Source organism: Sprattus sprattus (genome assembly GCF_963457725.1).
Source record: "Sprattus sprattus genome assembly, chromosome: 7".
Classification (NCBI taxonomy): Eukaryota; Metazoa; Chordata; class Actinopteri; order Clupeiformes; family Clupeidae; genus Sprattus; species Sprattus sprattus.
Window position 1 is genome coordinate 33,671,621 of NC_137926.1, and position 19,469 is coordinate 33,691,089.

The following is a 19,469-nucleotide window of genomic DNA, read 5'->3' on the forward strand; positions in this document are numbered from 1 at the left end:
CTCTCAAGCAAGTAGACCCTGATGTACCCCTTACTTAAAGAGACACTCTCAAGCAAGTAGACCCTGATGTACCCCTTACTTAAAGAGACACCCTCAAGCGAGTGGACCCTGATGTACCCCTTACTTTAAGAGACACCCTCAAGCGAGTGGACCCTGATGTACCCCTTACTTTAAGAGACACCCTCAAGCGAGTAGACCCTGATGTACCCCTTACTTAAAGAGGCACCCTCAAGCGAGTGGACCCTGATGTACCCCTTACTTTAAGAGACACCCTCAAGCGAGTGGACCCTGATGTACCCCTTACTTTAAGAGACACCCTCAAGCGAGTGGACCCTGATGTACCCCTTACTTTAAGAGACACCCTCAAGCGAGTGGACCCTGATGTACCCCTTACTTTAAGAGACACCCTCAAGCGAGTGGACCCTGATGTACCCCTTACTTAAAGAGACACCCTCAAGCGAGTGGACCCTGATGTACCCCTTACTTTAAGAGACACCCTCAAGCGAGTAGACCCTGATGTACCCCTTACTTTAAGAGACACCCTCAAGCGAGTAGACCCTGATGTACCCCTTACTCAGAGAGACACCCTCAAGCGAGTGGACCCTGATGTACCCCTTACTTTAAGAGACACCCTCAAGCGAGTGGACCCTGATGTACCCCTTACTTAAAGAGACACCCTCAAGCGAGTGGACCCTGATGTACCCCTTACTTAAAGAGACACTCTCAAGCAAGTGGACCCTGATGTAGCTCTTATAGTCAGGGAGCCAAAGTCACAAAAATGGGTTGAACCTGACATGGTCTGCCATACTTTTTATTTGTGTTTTTTCAGTTAATTTTGACCCTAAGAACCAATAATTGGAGGGTCTGCTCTGCCGGAAATATTGCGAAAAAAAATTGTGGACATTTTAGTGTATGCACCCTTTATTTTTAACCCGAAAAATGTGAAAAAAAAATGTTTTCCTCAAATCCTCAGTGGGTTGGTTAGACTGTCAATAAATGCATTCCAGATACACAGAACACATGTGCTGACAACATCCACTGAAAAAAATACTCTAAAAACACATTTCTACATGATTTAGCATCAATTTAATGCAAAAATGTAGGCGTTTTCTCACCTTTTTCAAATATTTTCATCTTAACTTCATTAGCAATCAACTATTCCCCCAAGTTATGACATCAGTCAACATGCCATTCTTTTCACCAAACAGTGTACTCATTCATCAGAAAAAAATATAAAAATCCAACCAATATCAATGGATCAGTGATGATTTCACTACTAGTTGGTGATCAACAGGATCAGAACCTCAATAGAATTTTAGGCTACTCTCAAAATTCCGAAAGACAAGCTGGATATTTAGCATGGTTGTTAATGTCCACATTATTAAACATCATGGCCTAAGCATCTTCTTAATTTCAACATAACCCTGTTCTCCCAATGGAAATGTGTCACACAAGAAATATATTACAGCAAAATGACTTATAATATTTTATTGCCTCAAATGACAACTATTACAACTTTAACAGAACAGAATGATTGAACATAACTTAATTAACTAGATGCAGGTCCCTGTGAGGTGGGATATTCAGGAGGATACAGCAGATACTACAGACCTTCACCCTCACCACCTGAGGAGACAGCAAACAAGACCGGCAGAGTGGGTTTATACAGCAGCACGAAAAAAGATGCACCCCCCCTCTCTCTTTTTCTAACACGCACGCACGCACGCACGCACGCACGCATGTCCCTGTCTTCAAGCGCAATCCTTGAACATCTGTTTGGGTCAAGGGCGTAGGTTTGGTCTCAGCATTGGTAGGGACACTGCCAGGCAGACCCCCCCACCCCCACCATAAATTAAAAAATTTAGTTGATATTTATTTAACAGGCAAACTTTATTAGAATATATAAGCATTTGTGTACTAATAACTTGTGGAGCTTTGAACTGATTTAAACATATTAAGAATAATAATCCCTTAGTTTAAATAAAAAAATAAACGTTCTCCACATTTCTTGACATCACATGTTTTTGTTGTCCTTTTTGGATATCCGAAACATGAGTAAGACCTCATCTGAAGCCCTGATGGTCCAGCTGCTTCTTCCTCAACCTGCACTACATCTGCACTGGATTTCTTAGTTTCCTGAATGCATTTCAAAATATTGCCTTAATGAACAAAATTACCTAATGAAAAGTACATGAAGTGCATTTTTTTGTTCTGAAATTAATTTGTAATATGTAGGTAAAAGGTTCAGGTTTTATGGAGCTGTACTAAGCCTACATCATCTGGATTGCAGTGAAATGAAATAATGTATTCATGAATTATATGCTACATACATTTGGGCATCCCAATTTATTGCACCTTTTTACTACCTTCAAGTATAACATGTATTCTCAAAATAGCCAGTGTGATTGATTACATTCATGGGTAAAATTGTCTAAACAGGGTAGAGTAGGGTCCGTGGATCTTCTGGCCAATCGATTTTCGTTTTAAAACCAGGAAATGGAAAACGGATAACGAGCCGTCTCCCGTCTCGGAGTCGGAAAATGGGAAACGAGGAACGAACCTATTTCCCATTTCCAATTTCAAAACGGGAGACGGGTCGTTTTCTGTGGTTCGTGTGCGCGGTTATGAATGGAAATTCGGGTAAATAAAAACAGGGGCAATTTTCCATCACTGATTTTGCATTAATATGACCCGGAACTGGTTCTGTTGTATGTGCTGATGACATTGATTCATTGACATTGACATTCATTCATTGTGTGTGTGATTAGTTCTACCGTAGCCGTCATGTGCAAACCAAAGGTCAGAGAGACACACTGTCGCTCTCGTTTGTTTGTTTTTGTCTTGGGTGGGGAGTTGCTTGGTAGGCCTATGACTCGCTAAATATGTGATAGAATATCCCTTTATATTTATTGGGTATTGGACAGTTTGACATGAGAGACGTTTTTTGGTGATAGGCCTACATAGGCCTATTTCTGTAGGCCTAGGCCTATATTTGTGCACTTGTCATCTTTGTTTCTATTGAATAGTGTTCCTTTTTCTTTAGCATAGGCTATGTAATTTATTTCATATTCATTTGGGTTTTTGTGTAGGCCCAATTCTTTTTTTTATTGTGTTTTAAATATGAAGTGTGGAGCTGTCATTCATCGGCGCACTGCGCCCGCCCCTGATTGAGAGTCTTTAAAACTTCAAAATTAAAAGAAATGTCAGAAACACAAACTCACACCTACACCTGACGAAGACCAGACTGGTCGAAACGTTGTGTATAATAAACTGGGAGCAGAACAGTGTGCAGACCTTTTTCTTTTGTTCGGTCGCGTTTAGTCCGGCACCTGTTTTAACTGGGAGCGCGCACTCCAAAATGCTAGCAGACATAAGACCCACAGGTCATAGGCCTAAGTGTTCACATACACATGACATGAGATATAACTTATCAATATAAATCGATTGGCCAGAAGATCCACGGACCGAGTAGCTTATCCATCTGGCTTCAACAAGACGAGATGTAAAGTTACTAAGCTAAAGTTACATGCCCTACACACTAACAACCTTCAAAACATGTTTCCATTGTACAATGGGTGGCGATTTAGGGTTAGCAGCTTCGCAATGTGGGTAGTTTTTCGTACCAGCTAACTAACAGCGACCTGGGCTTTTGGATAGCTCTATGGGTGGAAAAAACTTCTGGCATCTCTTTTCTTTTTAGGTGGCTTTTCAGAGCACAAAAGGGTCAAAATATCAATGCTGAGACCAAACGAAATACTGATATGAGGCGTTATTATTTCCTGGCGAATTTAGTAGCTTACCGTATCAGACTACTAGCAGCACTCTTTCAGGATTCACGTAGTGTTTCTGACTCTGCCACTTCAGCCAATTAAATGACAGCATCTTGTCTCACAGGCTCAAGGGCGCATTGGAAAACTTAGAAATGTATTTATAACTCTTCTGGGCGACGAACATTGTATTGATAATAATACGAATGAGTTTGCAAATATATTGTGCAATATATTTTTTCTCAAATGTACAAAATATTGGTAGGGACTTTTTTGTCTTTCCCAAACTTTGGTCGTGACTAGTCCCTACCAACCCTATGCAAACCTACGCCCTTGGTTTGGGTCTCCGGTGCACAGACATGCAATGCCACACTTCACATTGGCTCTTGCCATGCTTTTCTTGCAGCGGCAGTATGTGCTGTGTTTGAGTTCAGAAGGTTTTGAATCTTTCAGAATCATGGTTGCCACCAATTTGCCATTGACAAGTTGTCTCCCAAAATCAGTGGTAGCTGGGTAGGTTGGCTGAACCATGTGTGCTCTCTTACACATAGCCAACTGATGCAGGGCTCGGCGAAGGTGTAATAGGAAGGCATCTTCAGTTGGTGGAAGGCAACGCATGTCTCCTTTGATGCTCACAAAGAGATGGGCTCGCAGTGCATCTAGAGTACCACCAAAGTCACTTCTGTCATAGAGTGACACCATGTATCGCCGGGCTGCTGTTATAACCTCTTCCTGAACATCCAGGCTTTCCTCAGGGTCACCATACCTGCAAAGTGGCAGAAGGTCTGTCAGGTGTTTGATAGCAGTTGTGTAGGCCCGCCTTTTTCCTCTTCTGTACAGATAGCTCACTGTGTCACATCCGGTAAGTATGTAGGTGCTGAGGAGAAGGGATGCAAGATCTGAAGCAGGTGAGACATCATATCGATCACCAACAAAATGGATGCAGTCACACTTGTCTGGGAGGATTCCAAGGAGCTTCCTCAGGTACTTTCCTTGCAGTTCATGGAAGGTGCTGCTCCCAAGATCTTGGTAACGTTGAATGAACGCCATGGCATCTACTACCATTACAACAGCCTTGTCACACGGCGGTAGTTTTTCCCACTTCCGGCTCAAACAGGGAGGCTGGGTAACCTGTCCAATCATGGCCAGACACTTCCACCTTCCACCTGTCTTCCTTTAAGTCCTGAACAAAGTTAAGGTTCCGTATAACTGCACTCTCCTCCTCATAGACCTTTTTGGCTTTGAATGCCATGGACATCGACTTCTTTGGCTTTGCTGCAAAGGTTGAAAGTTTAATTTGGGCTACTGTCTCACTATTACTCAAAGAGACACCCTCAAGCATGTAGACCCTGAGGTATGGAAATGGAAATCCAGGCTGTGCAAAGGGCAAAGCTGAGCAAAACCGTACTGAGCAACCCCCTTCGTATGCGTAACAGCATGTTATATATATCAGCAATATTATGAACAGCATGTTATATATCAGCAATATTATAAACAACATGTTATATATCAGCAGTTTTATAAACAGCATGTAATATATTAGCAATATTTTACTGGGCTACTTTTCATTAGATTCCGTGTCAAGGTTGTCGATAATTATCCCAAACACTGCTGTCATCTTCGCCTACAACTTCCTAAAATACACACACTTTACTTTTCTTTGTTGAATGTCTGAATACTCTCTTTTCCCAGTTGCAGTTGTCAGTGGTAAGCCTGCACTGCATCTTCTTGTGATTGGATTCATTCAGTCATTGATCTTTTAGTAAATCATAATTGCTTAAAATATTGTTATATATCATTGAAAGCATTTTTTTCTGACTTGTGTCCACAGGCTCCTGCTTATTTTGGATCAGCCCGCGCATGCCTGGTCACTCAGTCATAATTCTGATCAATCGTAAACGGCCTCTCCTGAGGTAGCCAACATGCAGCATGGGGCCTTTACCACATCACACACATTAAACCCAAATCTCCTTTGGCCAGCTGTTGAAAACTAGTTTCACACAGAAAAAGCAGAAACACTTGTCCTCATCTGATGATTAGCTGTTAGTATGTTTAATGCAATGCTTTGTTGCTCTCCTTTTCTTTCCCAAACTTAACTTAGACACTTTCTTCCCTTTCTGTGCCGTCCTTGTTCGTTTCTCTGCCTACATAGGCGGATAATGCTGCACCACTTTGCAATACAAAAAGTATAGGTTCACTGACCTAGTGATTTAACCTACAAATAAACCAAAGCAAAGGTTCACTGACCTAGTGATTTACCCTACCATCAGTGACCTAGTGATTTACCCCACCATCAGTGACCTAGTGATTTACCCTACCATCAAGTGACCTAGTGATTTACCCCACCATCAGTGACCTAGTGATTTACCCCACCATCAGTGACCTAGTGATTTAACCCACCATCAGTGACCTAGTGATTTAACCTTCCAGTTACATCTCAAATTCAGGGAAGAAAACTGGTCAGAGCTTTGAATAGTCAACACAACACATGTGGCAACTGGTCAGAGCTTTGAATAGTCAACACACCACATGTGGCAACCAGTCAGAGCTTTGAATAGTCAACACATGTGGCAGCCGGTCAGAACTTTGAATAGTCAACACAACACATGTGTCAACTGGTCAGAGCTTTGAAAAGTCAAAACAAAACTCGTGTGTCAACTGGTCAGAGCTTTGAATAGTCAACCCAACACATGGGGCAACTGGTCAGAGCTTTGTATAGTCAACACAACACATGTGGCAACTGGTCAGAGCTTTGAATAGTCAACACATGTGGCAACTAGTTAGAGCTTTGAATAGTCAACACATAGGGCAACTGGTCAGAGCTTTGAATAGTCAACACATGTGGCCACCTGGCCTCTGGGGTAACTAGCCCTGCTTTCCCCCCAACGGTGCCATATACCAGTTAAAGTGAAAGAGCTTGCTTTCATGACATGATCACAGAGGTCATATTGATAATAACAGAGGTCATATTCACAATTCATATTTTCGCTGTTGGCAGATATTAACCCCACATTACTAAGCTGATTCAATATTCAAACCGTATACAAATTCGGATAAAACTATAAATTAGAAATCAATACTTGTAAGCCATGTCCAATTGTGATGACAAAGTCCAAGAAATATAGAAGGAAATATATTGGAAAAAAACGTGTTCATAAAATGAAGGATAATGTCATATTCCAATTGTGGTTTTACCTGAGTCTTGGCATAGTTTCTGGAATCTAGTTTTACCTGAGTCTTGGCATAGTCTCTGAATGTGGTTTTACCTGAGTCTTGGCATGGTCTCTGAATGTGGTTTTACCTGAGTCTTGGCATGGTCTCTGAATGTGGTTTTACCTGAGTCTTGGCATGGTCTCTGAATGTGGTTTTACCTGAGTCTTGGCATGGTCTCTGTCCCTCCGCAGCTGGTCCATCATGGAGTCTGACTGCTGAACTATGATCTTCATCTTGTTGTATTCATCTGTCATCTTCTCCATCTCCTTCACAGACTCCTCAAGATTCTTCTGCATCAAATCACTTTGAGTCCTCAAATTAGCATTTTCATCCTCTGCTCTCTATACAAAAGATTTAAGGCATTTTTTTAGGTTACCAAGCAACATTGCAATTGGGAATTATCAGATGTAGGCCCTCAGAGTTTTCCTTTGCCTTTAGGCCATGAGATTTGTTGTCAGATTTGATGAAGATCAGCCATTCACACTGGCAAGTATTTGCTTCAGTATTTTTGATTGGCCGTTTGGCCGCCATTTTGGCGAGACAGCCAACTGGCAAGTCAGGAACTGTAGTGAAATGGAGCCAAGTACAGGTATAGCTAAGTAAAGGTATACATAGATAAGTACAGAGTTTGAACTAAAGCGCTTCTTCAGATATTTACATGTGTCTGTTGTAACACCCCTTATTGACGAAATTTCCACAAAATGTAGTGTGCCACCAAAGAACGTCATCGTGAAGTTTGGACAATGACATCACAAGATATAGGCCAAAAAGCACACATTTGACACACAACTTTTTTGTCAGCATGGTCTGTAGATGATGTATTTCAGGCAGCCTCTAGAAAGGATGGACCACAGATCAGAACAATCCCAGTCCGCAGTCTAAATGACCTACTTGGCATCCTTCTCAAACCAATCAAGATTCCACATTCAGTTCTTGACCTCCAGGATTCAGATACAGGCTGGCCTTAGTCTTTGTTTAACCGCCCCTCTGTCTACACTGGCAGCATTTTCAAGACTTGTAAAAGCCAATAAGTTACAAAATAAACTAAATCAGGATTTTGGTATCCAACTTCAGTAGCTTGTAGCCCATCAGCAAAAAACTGTTCTGTTGTTATGCAAAAGTGTGATATTTTAAAAAAGAATGCACTGAAAGACTAGCTTGATTAGTTTTAGCTTTGTGGCTTAAGACATTTCAACTCGCTGTTGTAGCAAGGAGTTTAAACACACTTTTTCTAAAAAACTACAGATCAAGCCATGATGTTATTTTCTAAGCATCTATTTTATCCAAACTTATTCCTACAACAGGTAGCCTAAATGATTCATAGAGACTGAACTCAATGAGCTGCAGCTGAACCCACTCATTCCTTCTTTGAGGATCTCTTGAGAGCATGGTAAAACAACTTTCAGACATGTATTTGTGCCATCTAGAGCACTTTGATTGTGCACCATGTTGACAGTGCAGTCTTCCTTACTAGTTAGTTGTTTGAACTCCAGCTGACAGACTGGTGCTCCACTGAATCTTTTCCTGCCAATATGGCCCCGATATAGTTTGTGACGTACCCCACCACATCTCCATATAAAATGATGTTAGGCCATTTGAGAACAAGTAATGGGGGAATGAAGCAATCATTGGTCCAATCTGGGTGAGAACTGTGCTTTAAAATACAACACATTGTCAGAGAGACGGCAGACCAGGGAGTGAGTCTCCATCACCAGAGGCTCCGCAGAAGTACCTGTAGGTCCTCCATGCACTGGTAGAGATGGCGGTTGGATAGCGTGAGGCGTCTCTGAGCCTCATGGCTCTCGTCTTTGGACTGGACAGGCACCCTGTGCTCCAGTTCTCTGCCATAAAACTCCACATCTTGACGAAGCTGATCATTCTAGATAAAAAGACAGGAAAATCAATTGGGACTCAACAGATGGAATTCGTTCATTGTGTTGTTTAATCAGGAATTGAAGTAAACAGTCACACCTCTCGTCCAATCATATGTTTAACTGGAGATCACCTGAACTACGCCTCTTAACCTGGGGACAAAACGCCCAAGACGTCCCTCTGACACTCCCTTCCTCCTGCCCTTATTCTCAGTGTTCTTCCAGGATTGCGCACTTGCGCTCACTCTTACTTCCCCTACTCCCTGAAGACACTACAAGACAGCTGTGAGGCTTGATGTAGGGATTGGAATAGTTTTTACTTTTTATAAAAATCCAATAGGATGGAAAATCCAATATGGCTGCAAATTTTGTCAAGCATTGAACTCACTTTGATCCAAAACAATCAATCATTATCTCACTCTTGAAAATCATCCATGTTGTTTAAAAATGACAAGCATAAACATACTTCCCACTTTTGACCCATTGGTGGCGCTGGAAGCCTTAGACCACAGACTCATTAATGCACACACACACACACACACACACACAAGCAGGCACACAGATACAGTCATCATACCTATTCTACTGCTTTGAATAATACATACTATTAGTTTTTTAATAGGATAATAGATCATTAATAAGTACTATTGCTTATAATTCGCTATTTAATAGATCATTAAGAAGTACTATTGCAAACTGATTACCAATCTGGTTATTTACCGTACCTACTTCACCTGTGTTAATGTAAGTAGTGACTGCTTTGGCAATACAAGTACCTATCTGTCTAGCCAAAGACTAATAAGGATAAATAAGAAAGAAATTAAGAAAGAGATGGGGTAGTCGATAAAGGTAATAAGACAGAGACACAGTTTGCAGCAGAGGCAAGAGGCAATTGACACATTACAAAAAACACAAGCTTTACTCCCTTTGAAATCAACCAAGCATGTATAAAGGATAAAGATCCTTCTTCTATAGTTATTTCAGTCCTATACCAGTTGAGCTCAAACAGTTACTATTATCTTGTTTTCTTTACTTGCTTGCAGTCCAGTTCATGCAAGGTGAGTAAATATTATCATTCAGACATCCCATACATACCTCCCTTGTCAGTGTCCTATTCTTGTCCTCAGTGGCCTCCACTCTGGTCGATAGCTGTGTTCACCAAGCAAAACAACAACAACAACAACAGCCATGAACAGATTTACATCAAAAGGGCACCATGGTTTCAGAAGTGTTTGATCAATGTGTTCTTCTGCTAGTGTTTCAAATGAAAGCCTTGAGTATACCTCCTCATTAGCCTTCCTCTCCTTCATCATCTCCTTGTCCAGCTGAACCAGCTCCTTCTCCTTGTGCTCCAAATGACTCTCCAGCTGGCGGATCTCATCTCGGAGGAAACGTGTATCTCTACCCCCTGCAGAGCGATTCACCATCTGGACAAGGCACAAAGGCAACACTTTGACAGTTACTGTCACAAATATGAACTGGTGAAAATACAAAGATATTCCAAATAACAAAAGTTAAATTACATTCCAAACGTATGTTTGTATTGTAACTAGTTCTTGGGGCAGTGAGAAGAGGAGCTCAGTGGAATTAGTGCTGTAATCCTCTTAGTACTGCCGCAGCTCTCCAAACGCACATATGGGGGACGTGCTCATAATTAAGTCATTAAATGTTTTTGAGAGTAAGGGGTGGTAGTGTTGAGTGTTGAGTGTTATAACGCTTCATAATTTAGCCTAGTTAGACTCCCCAGAACTGAAGACAAGGGAGGCAGCAGGCAGAGTGCAAGAGCTGATGGGGTGGGGTACACTCTAATCAGCAGCGTAATGGGCCTCACTACTCGTCCCAAAACAACAAACCCCTCAAACTCAGGGTCTTGGTAAGGCTGAGGAAGCCTTTAGTTTATCACTGTTGGGGACGCACACATGGACAGCTGCAGACACAATGGACATGTAGTTCTAGTTTCTAGAGTCTGCTTGTAGCCCACTTTCTTCAGAAATCACAGCACTCGACCCCACCCCACATTAATAACCAACCTATCCTATTATCTTTTTATTTCCACCCAGACACTTGGCAGCTGACAGAGCACAGGCATACCAGGCACAGACACAGACACAAACACATGGGTGCAGACAGGACTATGAGGACACAGCCCAGTGGTATTAACATATTAGTCTAATACAGGAAAGGACACAGCCCATCGGTATGAACATATTAGTAGTCTAATACAGGACACAGCCCAGTGGTATTAACATATTAGTCTTATACAGGAAAGGACACAGCCCATCGGTATGAACATATTAGTAGTCTAATACAGGACACAGCCCAGTGGTATGAACATATTAGTCTAATACAGGACAGGACACAGCCCAGCGGTATGAACATATTATTCTAATACAGGACAATAACTTTAAGTTGTTAAGTACCAAACGTTAGCTTGCTGTTTTTCTTAGCCTTACTCTGGTTATTCTCCAACAAAGCTGACAAGCTTCACAAGTGCTGTGCTTCCACCCCACCCTCCAAATGTAATGTGTGAATCTCCCATATATTTCAGGGTGCAGGGATACAATTTTTTTTATATATATTGGATGACCTACACACCAGGTTATTGTAACAGTGCAGCTTTTCAGATGTGGCTTGTGAAACAGGCTTTTCATAGCCTGTAATGATACAGCTATTCCTGAGTGTTTTTTACAGAGTGGACTGGCCATTCAAATAGACTGATGTAAGCACTTTTCGTTTCACAACATGGTTTTCAATCCACTACATTTCATTTGCTTAATTTTCTCCAATCAAAAACTTCATGATTGACAATATGATTTCCATAGCAATGATTATCTACCCTAACATTAACAACTAAATCATAAATTCAAATCACTTTCAAGAATCTAACACATTTACACCAAGTTTCAAGTACTTGATATTACACTTTCAAGTACTTTCCAAACCTGTGGCAACCATGCATGTTGTACAACAGTGCTGAGACAACACAAAGCACAAGCCAGATTATATAATCATGAGTTTATTTGGACATTATTCTACAAAACGTGCTTCTGCAATATCAATCTTACCTTCAGTTCACTCTCCAGTTTGGATACTTTGGTTTGAAATGCATTCTCTAAGTGGACACATAGAAAATGCAACTTATTATTAACATACTTCAAATGTTTCATACTTATTTTTCACTTATCACAACTGCAACATTCCACAAAATGTGTGTGCTTTGTGCTATTCTATGTGGCTGGCTAAAGAAAAAAAGATACCTACCCAGTCTTGCCTGATCAACCCCAGCCTTCTCTATCATCTCATACGCAAATGAAAGCTCTTGACATTTGATCTGTTAGAGGAAGAGAAGAGAGACTGGGCTGATGTACTAGTAAAGCATCATATACGTACATCACCAAACTGCAGACAATATGTCCCCACAATCTCTAGATATAAAGAGAAGAATATCAAATGACACTATAAGTAGATCAAGAATAGATAAAGAAGTAACCTTCAGGAGAGACTGAGCTATTCTGAAAAGCTGGACTAAAGATGTGGCTTCTTTTTCTTGTATATCCCTCTGCTCAACCTGAGGAGAAGAAAGACATTGAATGACAATGAAAAATGACAAAAAGGGCCTCAGCTAATGTCAAGTAGTTCTGGCTATACATTTTAAAATTAATTTTGATAATGTATGGTCAATGGTGAGCTACAGAAACACACGTCGTCCTAACTATCCACCCAGGCCATGCTCTACGCTGCTGGACCACAGGTTGGACCACGCCCAGGATATGCAAGAAAAGGTTTCACAGCACACCATCAGCAACTATATTACCATAGGAAGGTTCTTGTAAGCATTTTAGGTAATCAGATTTCTTACAGTTGCTTCAAAAGATACAGTCCATGATTTTTTAGTGCAGTCCTGGCCCTGTAAATGGGAAAAACAATAGTGGCCCGCCCATGAACCATCCCAACCAATCAAAACGGTGCTTCAGGAGCACAGAAAGGAAAGGTGTGATTTTGATTGGCTGTTGAACTCAAATATCAACAATGAAATAGAAACTGAGTGCATCTGATCTGCAGAGTAAAAATATGTTACCAAATAACCATGTGGATTCCATTAGGCTTCTTTACATGGAATATATTTTTAGTGCCCCCAAATGATATTGAATTTTAAGATTTTGGTATCTCAAACCCCCGAAACGTCAGGTGGTGCAAATATACAGGTTGTAAACCTGTTTCACTATTCAAAATGGCGATGTCTTGACTTCTCAAGTCACAATGCAAGTGTGCCATCTGGCAACCGCTTGAGGCTACTGCAATTCTAGTGTACGAGTTCCCCAGCATGTGGTGGTTGTAGCGACCCTTGAGGATGGAGTGTAGAAGTGATTGACTGTGTTGAGTTTCATGAAATTTGAGCTTTTATATCTCAGGATATTGGCCATAGTGTCAAATAAGGGCCAAACCTTTAAGTTTCATTGGAACGGTTTGACGAATCTAAAGTTTTCTATCACAGCAGCTGAAGTAACCATTGTTTATCATTAAGTGCAACATGCACATTCATATAGATCCACTGACTGCAGTAACAAGCTGGCCTCTTTTCCCGGACTCAGATATCGCAAAGAAAATGTTTTGTGGCTGCACAAATTCGGCGTGCATGGTCACAAACGTCCTTGCCCCTGTTTCAGTAGAGAAATGCATAAGGGAATTGACATCTCCCATACTCCCAGGTGACAGGCACTCTTACTTTTCCTCAGTGGCATCAGATGCATCAAATCACAGCAGTGTCAAGCTTTTTCCGTTGACGTTTAGATAATGGGCACCAGAGCTGGGGTTGCAAACAAATGTTTGGCTTTCAAGAGGATAGCAATGAGGCATCCGAATCAATCCACAATCAAATAACAAACACAATAAGAGGGAATCGCCTTCAAATCAGTCTGATCTCTGCCTACACAGCCCATAATGCCAGTGTGAACGATGGAAAATATAATATGTATAATATGCAGGCGTTGTGAAGGCAAACTGGCATACTGTGTAAAATATGCTGGAGATAGACTGGACATAAGTATTGAATGTACAGTTAATAAGCTGTTCAGTCATTTTTCCTAATCAGCAAAACACACTGAGGAGCTTAAAAGAATCTTTGAATTTGTGGACGAAGACTATCATTCCTTACTAAGACGTGTGCCCAGAATATTGCTCAGTATATGGCCAGCTGTTACAAGAGTTGGAAATTATCTTTATTGGGAATAACCCTTTGAGATGTACCATCTCGTTTTCGAGGGGGTCCACAACACAATCAGATTGTAAACATACATTAAATGAACATAAACATAGAAACAACGATAAGACAGGACAAGCAAAAACAACACACAACAAACGATCAGCAGAATTGCAGCAAGACATCAAATACATAACGAATTATACGACTGCGCTCCAAGCAAAGCACAACAACAGATCATCAGCTCAGGAGCATAATAATGTTAATGTTAATAATAGTAATACATACTGTGTATAGTAATAATATCTTTCTATCTATAACTATTTATCTATATCAATCTATCTGTATCCAGCAGTCACATCCCCCAACACCATGTTAAATAAAAATACATATATATATAGCCTATATATAAGAAGATATTCATTTAAACAGTTGCAGCAGTTTGCATAATAAGAAGAAAGAGCATTTTTAAACACAGGTAATGATGAAATTGACCGAATATTTCCTGGTAGATTGTTCCAGTCTAATGGTGCTTTAAACTCAAAAGCCATTTTACCAACAGATTTACCGACTGTGGGAGTAGAAAAAAAGATTTGAGAGGCATGTCTTAAATTGTAATGAGATGAGACTGGTACAAATACATTCTTTAAGTAAAGAGGGTAGTTGAAATAAATACATTTAAAAATATGATACCAAGTGATACCAATGCAACTGTCTTCTTATATTGAGAGAGGGAAAGTTAAGTGTTTCATACATTGTACAGTGGTGGGTTGTGAAAGGACAGCCAAGGATAAACCTACACAATCTATTATACACAGTATTAAGAGCATGGAGATTTGTTTTTGAGGCCACCATATAAACAACATCTGCATAGTCGAGAATTGGTAATATGAGTTGTGAAGCAAGTCTCTTCCTTACAGCAAATGAAAAACTAACAGGTGTTTAGCTCTGTAGAGGACACTAAGGCAAAAAATCAGTTTCTTTACGGTGTGATCAATGTGATATTTAAATGATAGTCCACAGTCTAACCAGAGTCCAAGATATTTTATGTGTTCAACTTTTTTCAGTGGTGTACCATCGAGACAGGTGATCATATATGAAGAGGATTTTAACTTTGTTTTAATATTTTGTTGAGTGCCAAAAATCATGGTGTGAGATTTAGTTTTGTTGAGTAACAGTGTATTTGCTGCCAGCCAGTGTTGTAGAGAATTAAAGCCAGATTGCAAGGTAGATTGAATTTGAAATGTGTCTGTTTGCGATGTGTATAACACTGTGTCATCAGCATAAAGCTGGACACAACAATCAGAGCAGAATGAGGAGAGGTCATTGATAAAAATAGAGAACAAGAGTGGACCAAGAGTTGAGCCTTGTGGCACACCATATTTTTGTAAGGTTGTGTCGGATTTAGAACCTTGTATGACAACACATTGTTTTCTATTATGGAGATAGGAGTTAAACCAGAGCAATGCATTGCGAGACAGACCAATGGAATAGAGCTTGTCCAAAAGGAGGTAGTGGTCAACCAAATCAACCGCCTTAGTCAGATCAATAAAGATGGCACCTGTTAGTTTAGAATCATTTGAAGCAGAAAAAATATCATTAGTTAGTTTTAACAAAGCTGTTGAGGTAGAGTGGTTGGATCGAAGGCCTGATTGATAGGGGGACAAGATATTGTTCCTGTTAAGATAACTTGACAATTGATTATAAATTAATTTTTCAAAAACTTTAGCAATAGAACATAATTGAAATAGGTCGGTAGTTATTAGGTTCAAGTGCATCACCTCCTTTGTGTAAGGGGGTAATACGTGAACATTTCCAAATGGCCGGTATGTCACAAGTGGCTAAAGACAAGTGCATTGCTGCTGGCCTGCTTTGATTAGATTTTTTCCCCAGGATTTTTGCAATTTCTATGAGTCTGCACTCCACTACCTTGGAAAATGGCCCAGGGCACAAACACACCAAATTTGACTGCACTTGGATCATTTCTCTCTCAGCAGCATGGACTGACCAAACAAACCGGTGATCTGTTGATCTTTGCAAGAGTGAGATTCAAGTGAAGAACAACTGCCTAACTTTGCCAAAGAGGAGGCCTTCATGAGTGGGGACAGGATCCTGTACAACCAGACCAGAAACACATTGACTAAAGCGGTCCGCATGCTTATCCGACCGTGCTCTCCGATCTCACGAGGCACGCCCTAAAACGCCCTCCTTGAAGTGGGACCACACCTTTGAGCACCTTGGACAGCCTTCCGAGGGTCTCGGATGGCCTCTGGAGCACCGCTCGAATTTTCTCAACTATCCGATCGAGCTGTCCGACACCCCTGGCTAAAATCACGTTTACTGTTTCGTTCCCTATATGACAGCACCGCCGTTTAAAAAAAAAAAAAACGCTGAGAGATCGCTGGGAACCTGGGGCTGGAGGTCCAGGAGTGCATTAGGAGTTGGAGGAAGATCAGGGACAAGCTTTTTCAGAGACAGAAGACAAAGAAGGCTCCACCCTCCTGTCTGAAAGCCTGCACTGATCAGCTGGCCCCCATCTTCACACAGATCTTCAACAGATCTCTGGAGCTGTCTGAAGTCCCCTCCTGCTTCAAACACTCCACCATCATCCCAGTCCCAAGAAACACTACATCACTGGTGAGCAGGCTTTTAGCTAGGATTTTTTGTAATTGAAACTAAAGCGACGAAGCCCCAGTGACCCATCAAAACTAGGGGGGTCTGGGGGCATGCTCCCCCACAAGATTTTTTGGAAAATAACCTTTTACATAGTGTCCTCTAGTGGGTTTTAGGAAAATAAATTAACAAATTTATATTTATTATATGGCATAAACATATTGAAGACATCTGCTGAGATTTTGTTTTGGACATGTGTGAAGCAGGAGCACCCTGACCTGGGAGAGAAAGCTTAGGAGCAGCAACTACACTTTGCCTCCACATATTTATGTGAGGACTCCTTCTCTGCAATGACTGTGATCAAAACAAAAAAGAGAAACAGACTGTGCCTGGAGAAGAGCCTAATCACAGCAGTTGCCTCCTTTAAAAAAAAAAAAAACCTTTTTAATAGTGTCCTCTAGTGGGTTTTAGGAAGAGAAATTAACAAATGTAGATTTAAAATATGGCACAAAAATAAACATATTGAAGGCATCTGCTGAGATCGGTGCTAATTATAGTTGATGTCAGATATTCTCTGTTCAATTTTCAAACTCTCCCTCACTATATGAATTTTTTTGCTCAAGCAATATTCCGTGACAAATGATACGATGCCAACGTGACCACACCTTTACTGGCCTGGCTGTGTGGCATGGAGCATTGCCCTGCTGGAAAAAAAACACTCCCCAGAGTTGGGGAACATTGTCAGAGCAAAAGGAAGCAAGTTTTTCTTCCAGGACAACATTGTAATTTGCCTGGCTGAGGTTTGTAAAAGACCATAAGGATTGAACCAAAGTGGACTGGAGGTCATCTTCTAAGTTCATCTTCTCTGATGAGTCCAATTTTCAGCTTTGCCAAACACATGGATGTCTGATGGTTAGAAGGAGACCTGGAGAGGCCTACAAGCCGCAGAATCTTGCACCTACTGTGAAATTTGGTGGAGGATCGGTGATGATCTGGGGGTGCTTCAGCAAGGCTGGAATCGGGCAGATTTGTCTTTGTGAAGGACGCATGAATCAAGCGAGGTACAAAGTTTTCCTGGAAGAAAACTTGCTTCCTTTTGCTTTGACAATGTCCCCCAACTCTGAGGAGTCTTTTTTTCCAGCAGACAATGCTCCATGCCACACAGCCAGGTCAGTAAAGGTGTGGATGAAGGACCACCAGATCAGGACCCTGTCATGGCTAGCCCAATCTACAGACCTGAATCCCATTTAAAAGCGGTTGAATGTGATCGAGAGGAAGATGGAAGGTCATAAGCCATCAAACAAAGCCGAGTTGCTTACATTTTTGCGACATGAGTAGTATAAAGTCCCCCAGCGGCAATGTAAAAGACTGGTGGAGAGCATGCCAAGACACATGAAAGCTGTGATTGTGAATCAAGGTTATTCCACCAAATATTGATTTCTAAACTCTTCCTAAGTTAAAACATTAGTATTGTGTTGTTTAAAAATGAATATGAGCTTGTTTTCTTTGCATTATTCGAGATCTGGAAACACTGCATCTTTTTTGTTATTTTGACCAATTGTCATTTTTGCAAATAAATGCTCTGAATTACAATATTTTCATACGAAATTTGGTAGAAATGTTGTCAGTAGTTTATAGAATGAAACAACATTGTTAATTTTACTCAAACACATACCAATAAATAGTAAAACCAGAAAAACTGATAATTTTGAAGTGGTCCCTTAATTTTTTCCGCGGCTGTATTTCCTTCCATTCACGGAAGAACGTGCAGGGTTCATCTTCATATTTTCGTTTAGCTTTACGCTTTGCTGGATCCATGGCATTCTTTCAGTAGCTACTGCTAGTCTGGCTAGTAACTCTCTGAGACTGGGTGCACACATGGGAATGTTTCATGTTTGGAACATTAACGTTACTTGAAGACATCTATCAAGATCGCGTGGTGACAAAATATACATGAAGAAATACCCCATTCAAATCAGACAGCCTTTTGTCTGTATTTCCAAATATATTGCGTGCAAAATATGCATTTTAGATGTTTATTTTACAATATGAAAATTCTGTACACCAAGAGAAAAGTCAGCGAGCACTTGAGCTGGAGCCGAGCAAAGAGCTGCATGCGGCTCCCCTGATAGCGGTAACAGACTGTTGTTTTACGTGTTACAACGTGAATACGCTCATATACGTTTGAACAATGTTTAGAGTTATTGTGAACACGTTTAAACAAGTTTGACTGACTGAAAACGGGACGAAAAACTTAAGGCGTCTGTAGGGCGTCTGCCTAAAAGTAGTGCGTCCAATTTCTTATTATTTTAGAACAGTGCGTCCAAAAGACGCACGGACGCATGCCTGGCTAATAGGGGTGCAACGGATCATCCTTGATCCGTGATCCGTTCGGATAATCTATTTCGGTTCGGCACACGCATGATCCGCGGATTGATTTATGAAAAAATAAATGACCATGCTGACCAAATAAAACAAAATATGAATTTATTATGATTTTACACCAAGCGCCAAAAGCGGTACTAATGCGACGCAACGTTCCACACGGGTAAATTAAAACATCGCACTGTAGTTTGCCATGTGTGGTGCTTGTTGGAGAGAGGAGCTACGATTTAAATGTTTAGCTCGCTCCCTATCATTAATGGATCGCTGGGTTTTAAACAGGTAGTCTGCCTGTGCCTGTAGTGGTAACCATAGTGATGATATACAACTGTCTACCGGCTGAGCTGGTGATTTTTCTGCCACATGAAGGCAGAGAAGATTTTTTTCAAGAACCAAAAGATGGAAATATCCTGTTGACTTTCC

General features: G+C 40.9%; 1 protein-coding gene across 1 annotated transcript in view; it reads right to left on the reverse strand.

The window, feature by feature from the left end:
• The window catches only part of cep290 (centrosomal protein 290), a gene marked incomplete at its 5' end in the record, with an annotated part of 73,492 nt that overhangs the window by 50,064 nt on the left and 3,959 nt on the right, over positions 1 to 19,469 (reverse strand). Inside the window, 4 exons of the mRNA XM_080841806.1 lie at positions 7,139 to 7,321; positions 8,713 to 8,859; positions 9,947 to 10,000; positions 10,135 to 10,278. Coding sequence (XP_080697932.1) covers positions 7,139 to 7,321; positions 8,713 to 8,859; positions 9,947 to 10,000; positions 10,135 to 10,278 — 528 coding nt within the window. The remainder of the gene's footprint in view (positions 1 to 7,138; positions 7,322 to 8,712; positions 8,860 to 9,946; positions 10,001 to 10,134; positions 10,279 to 19,469) is intronic.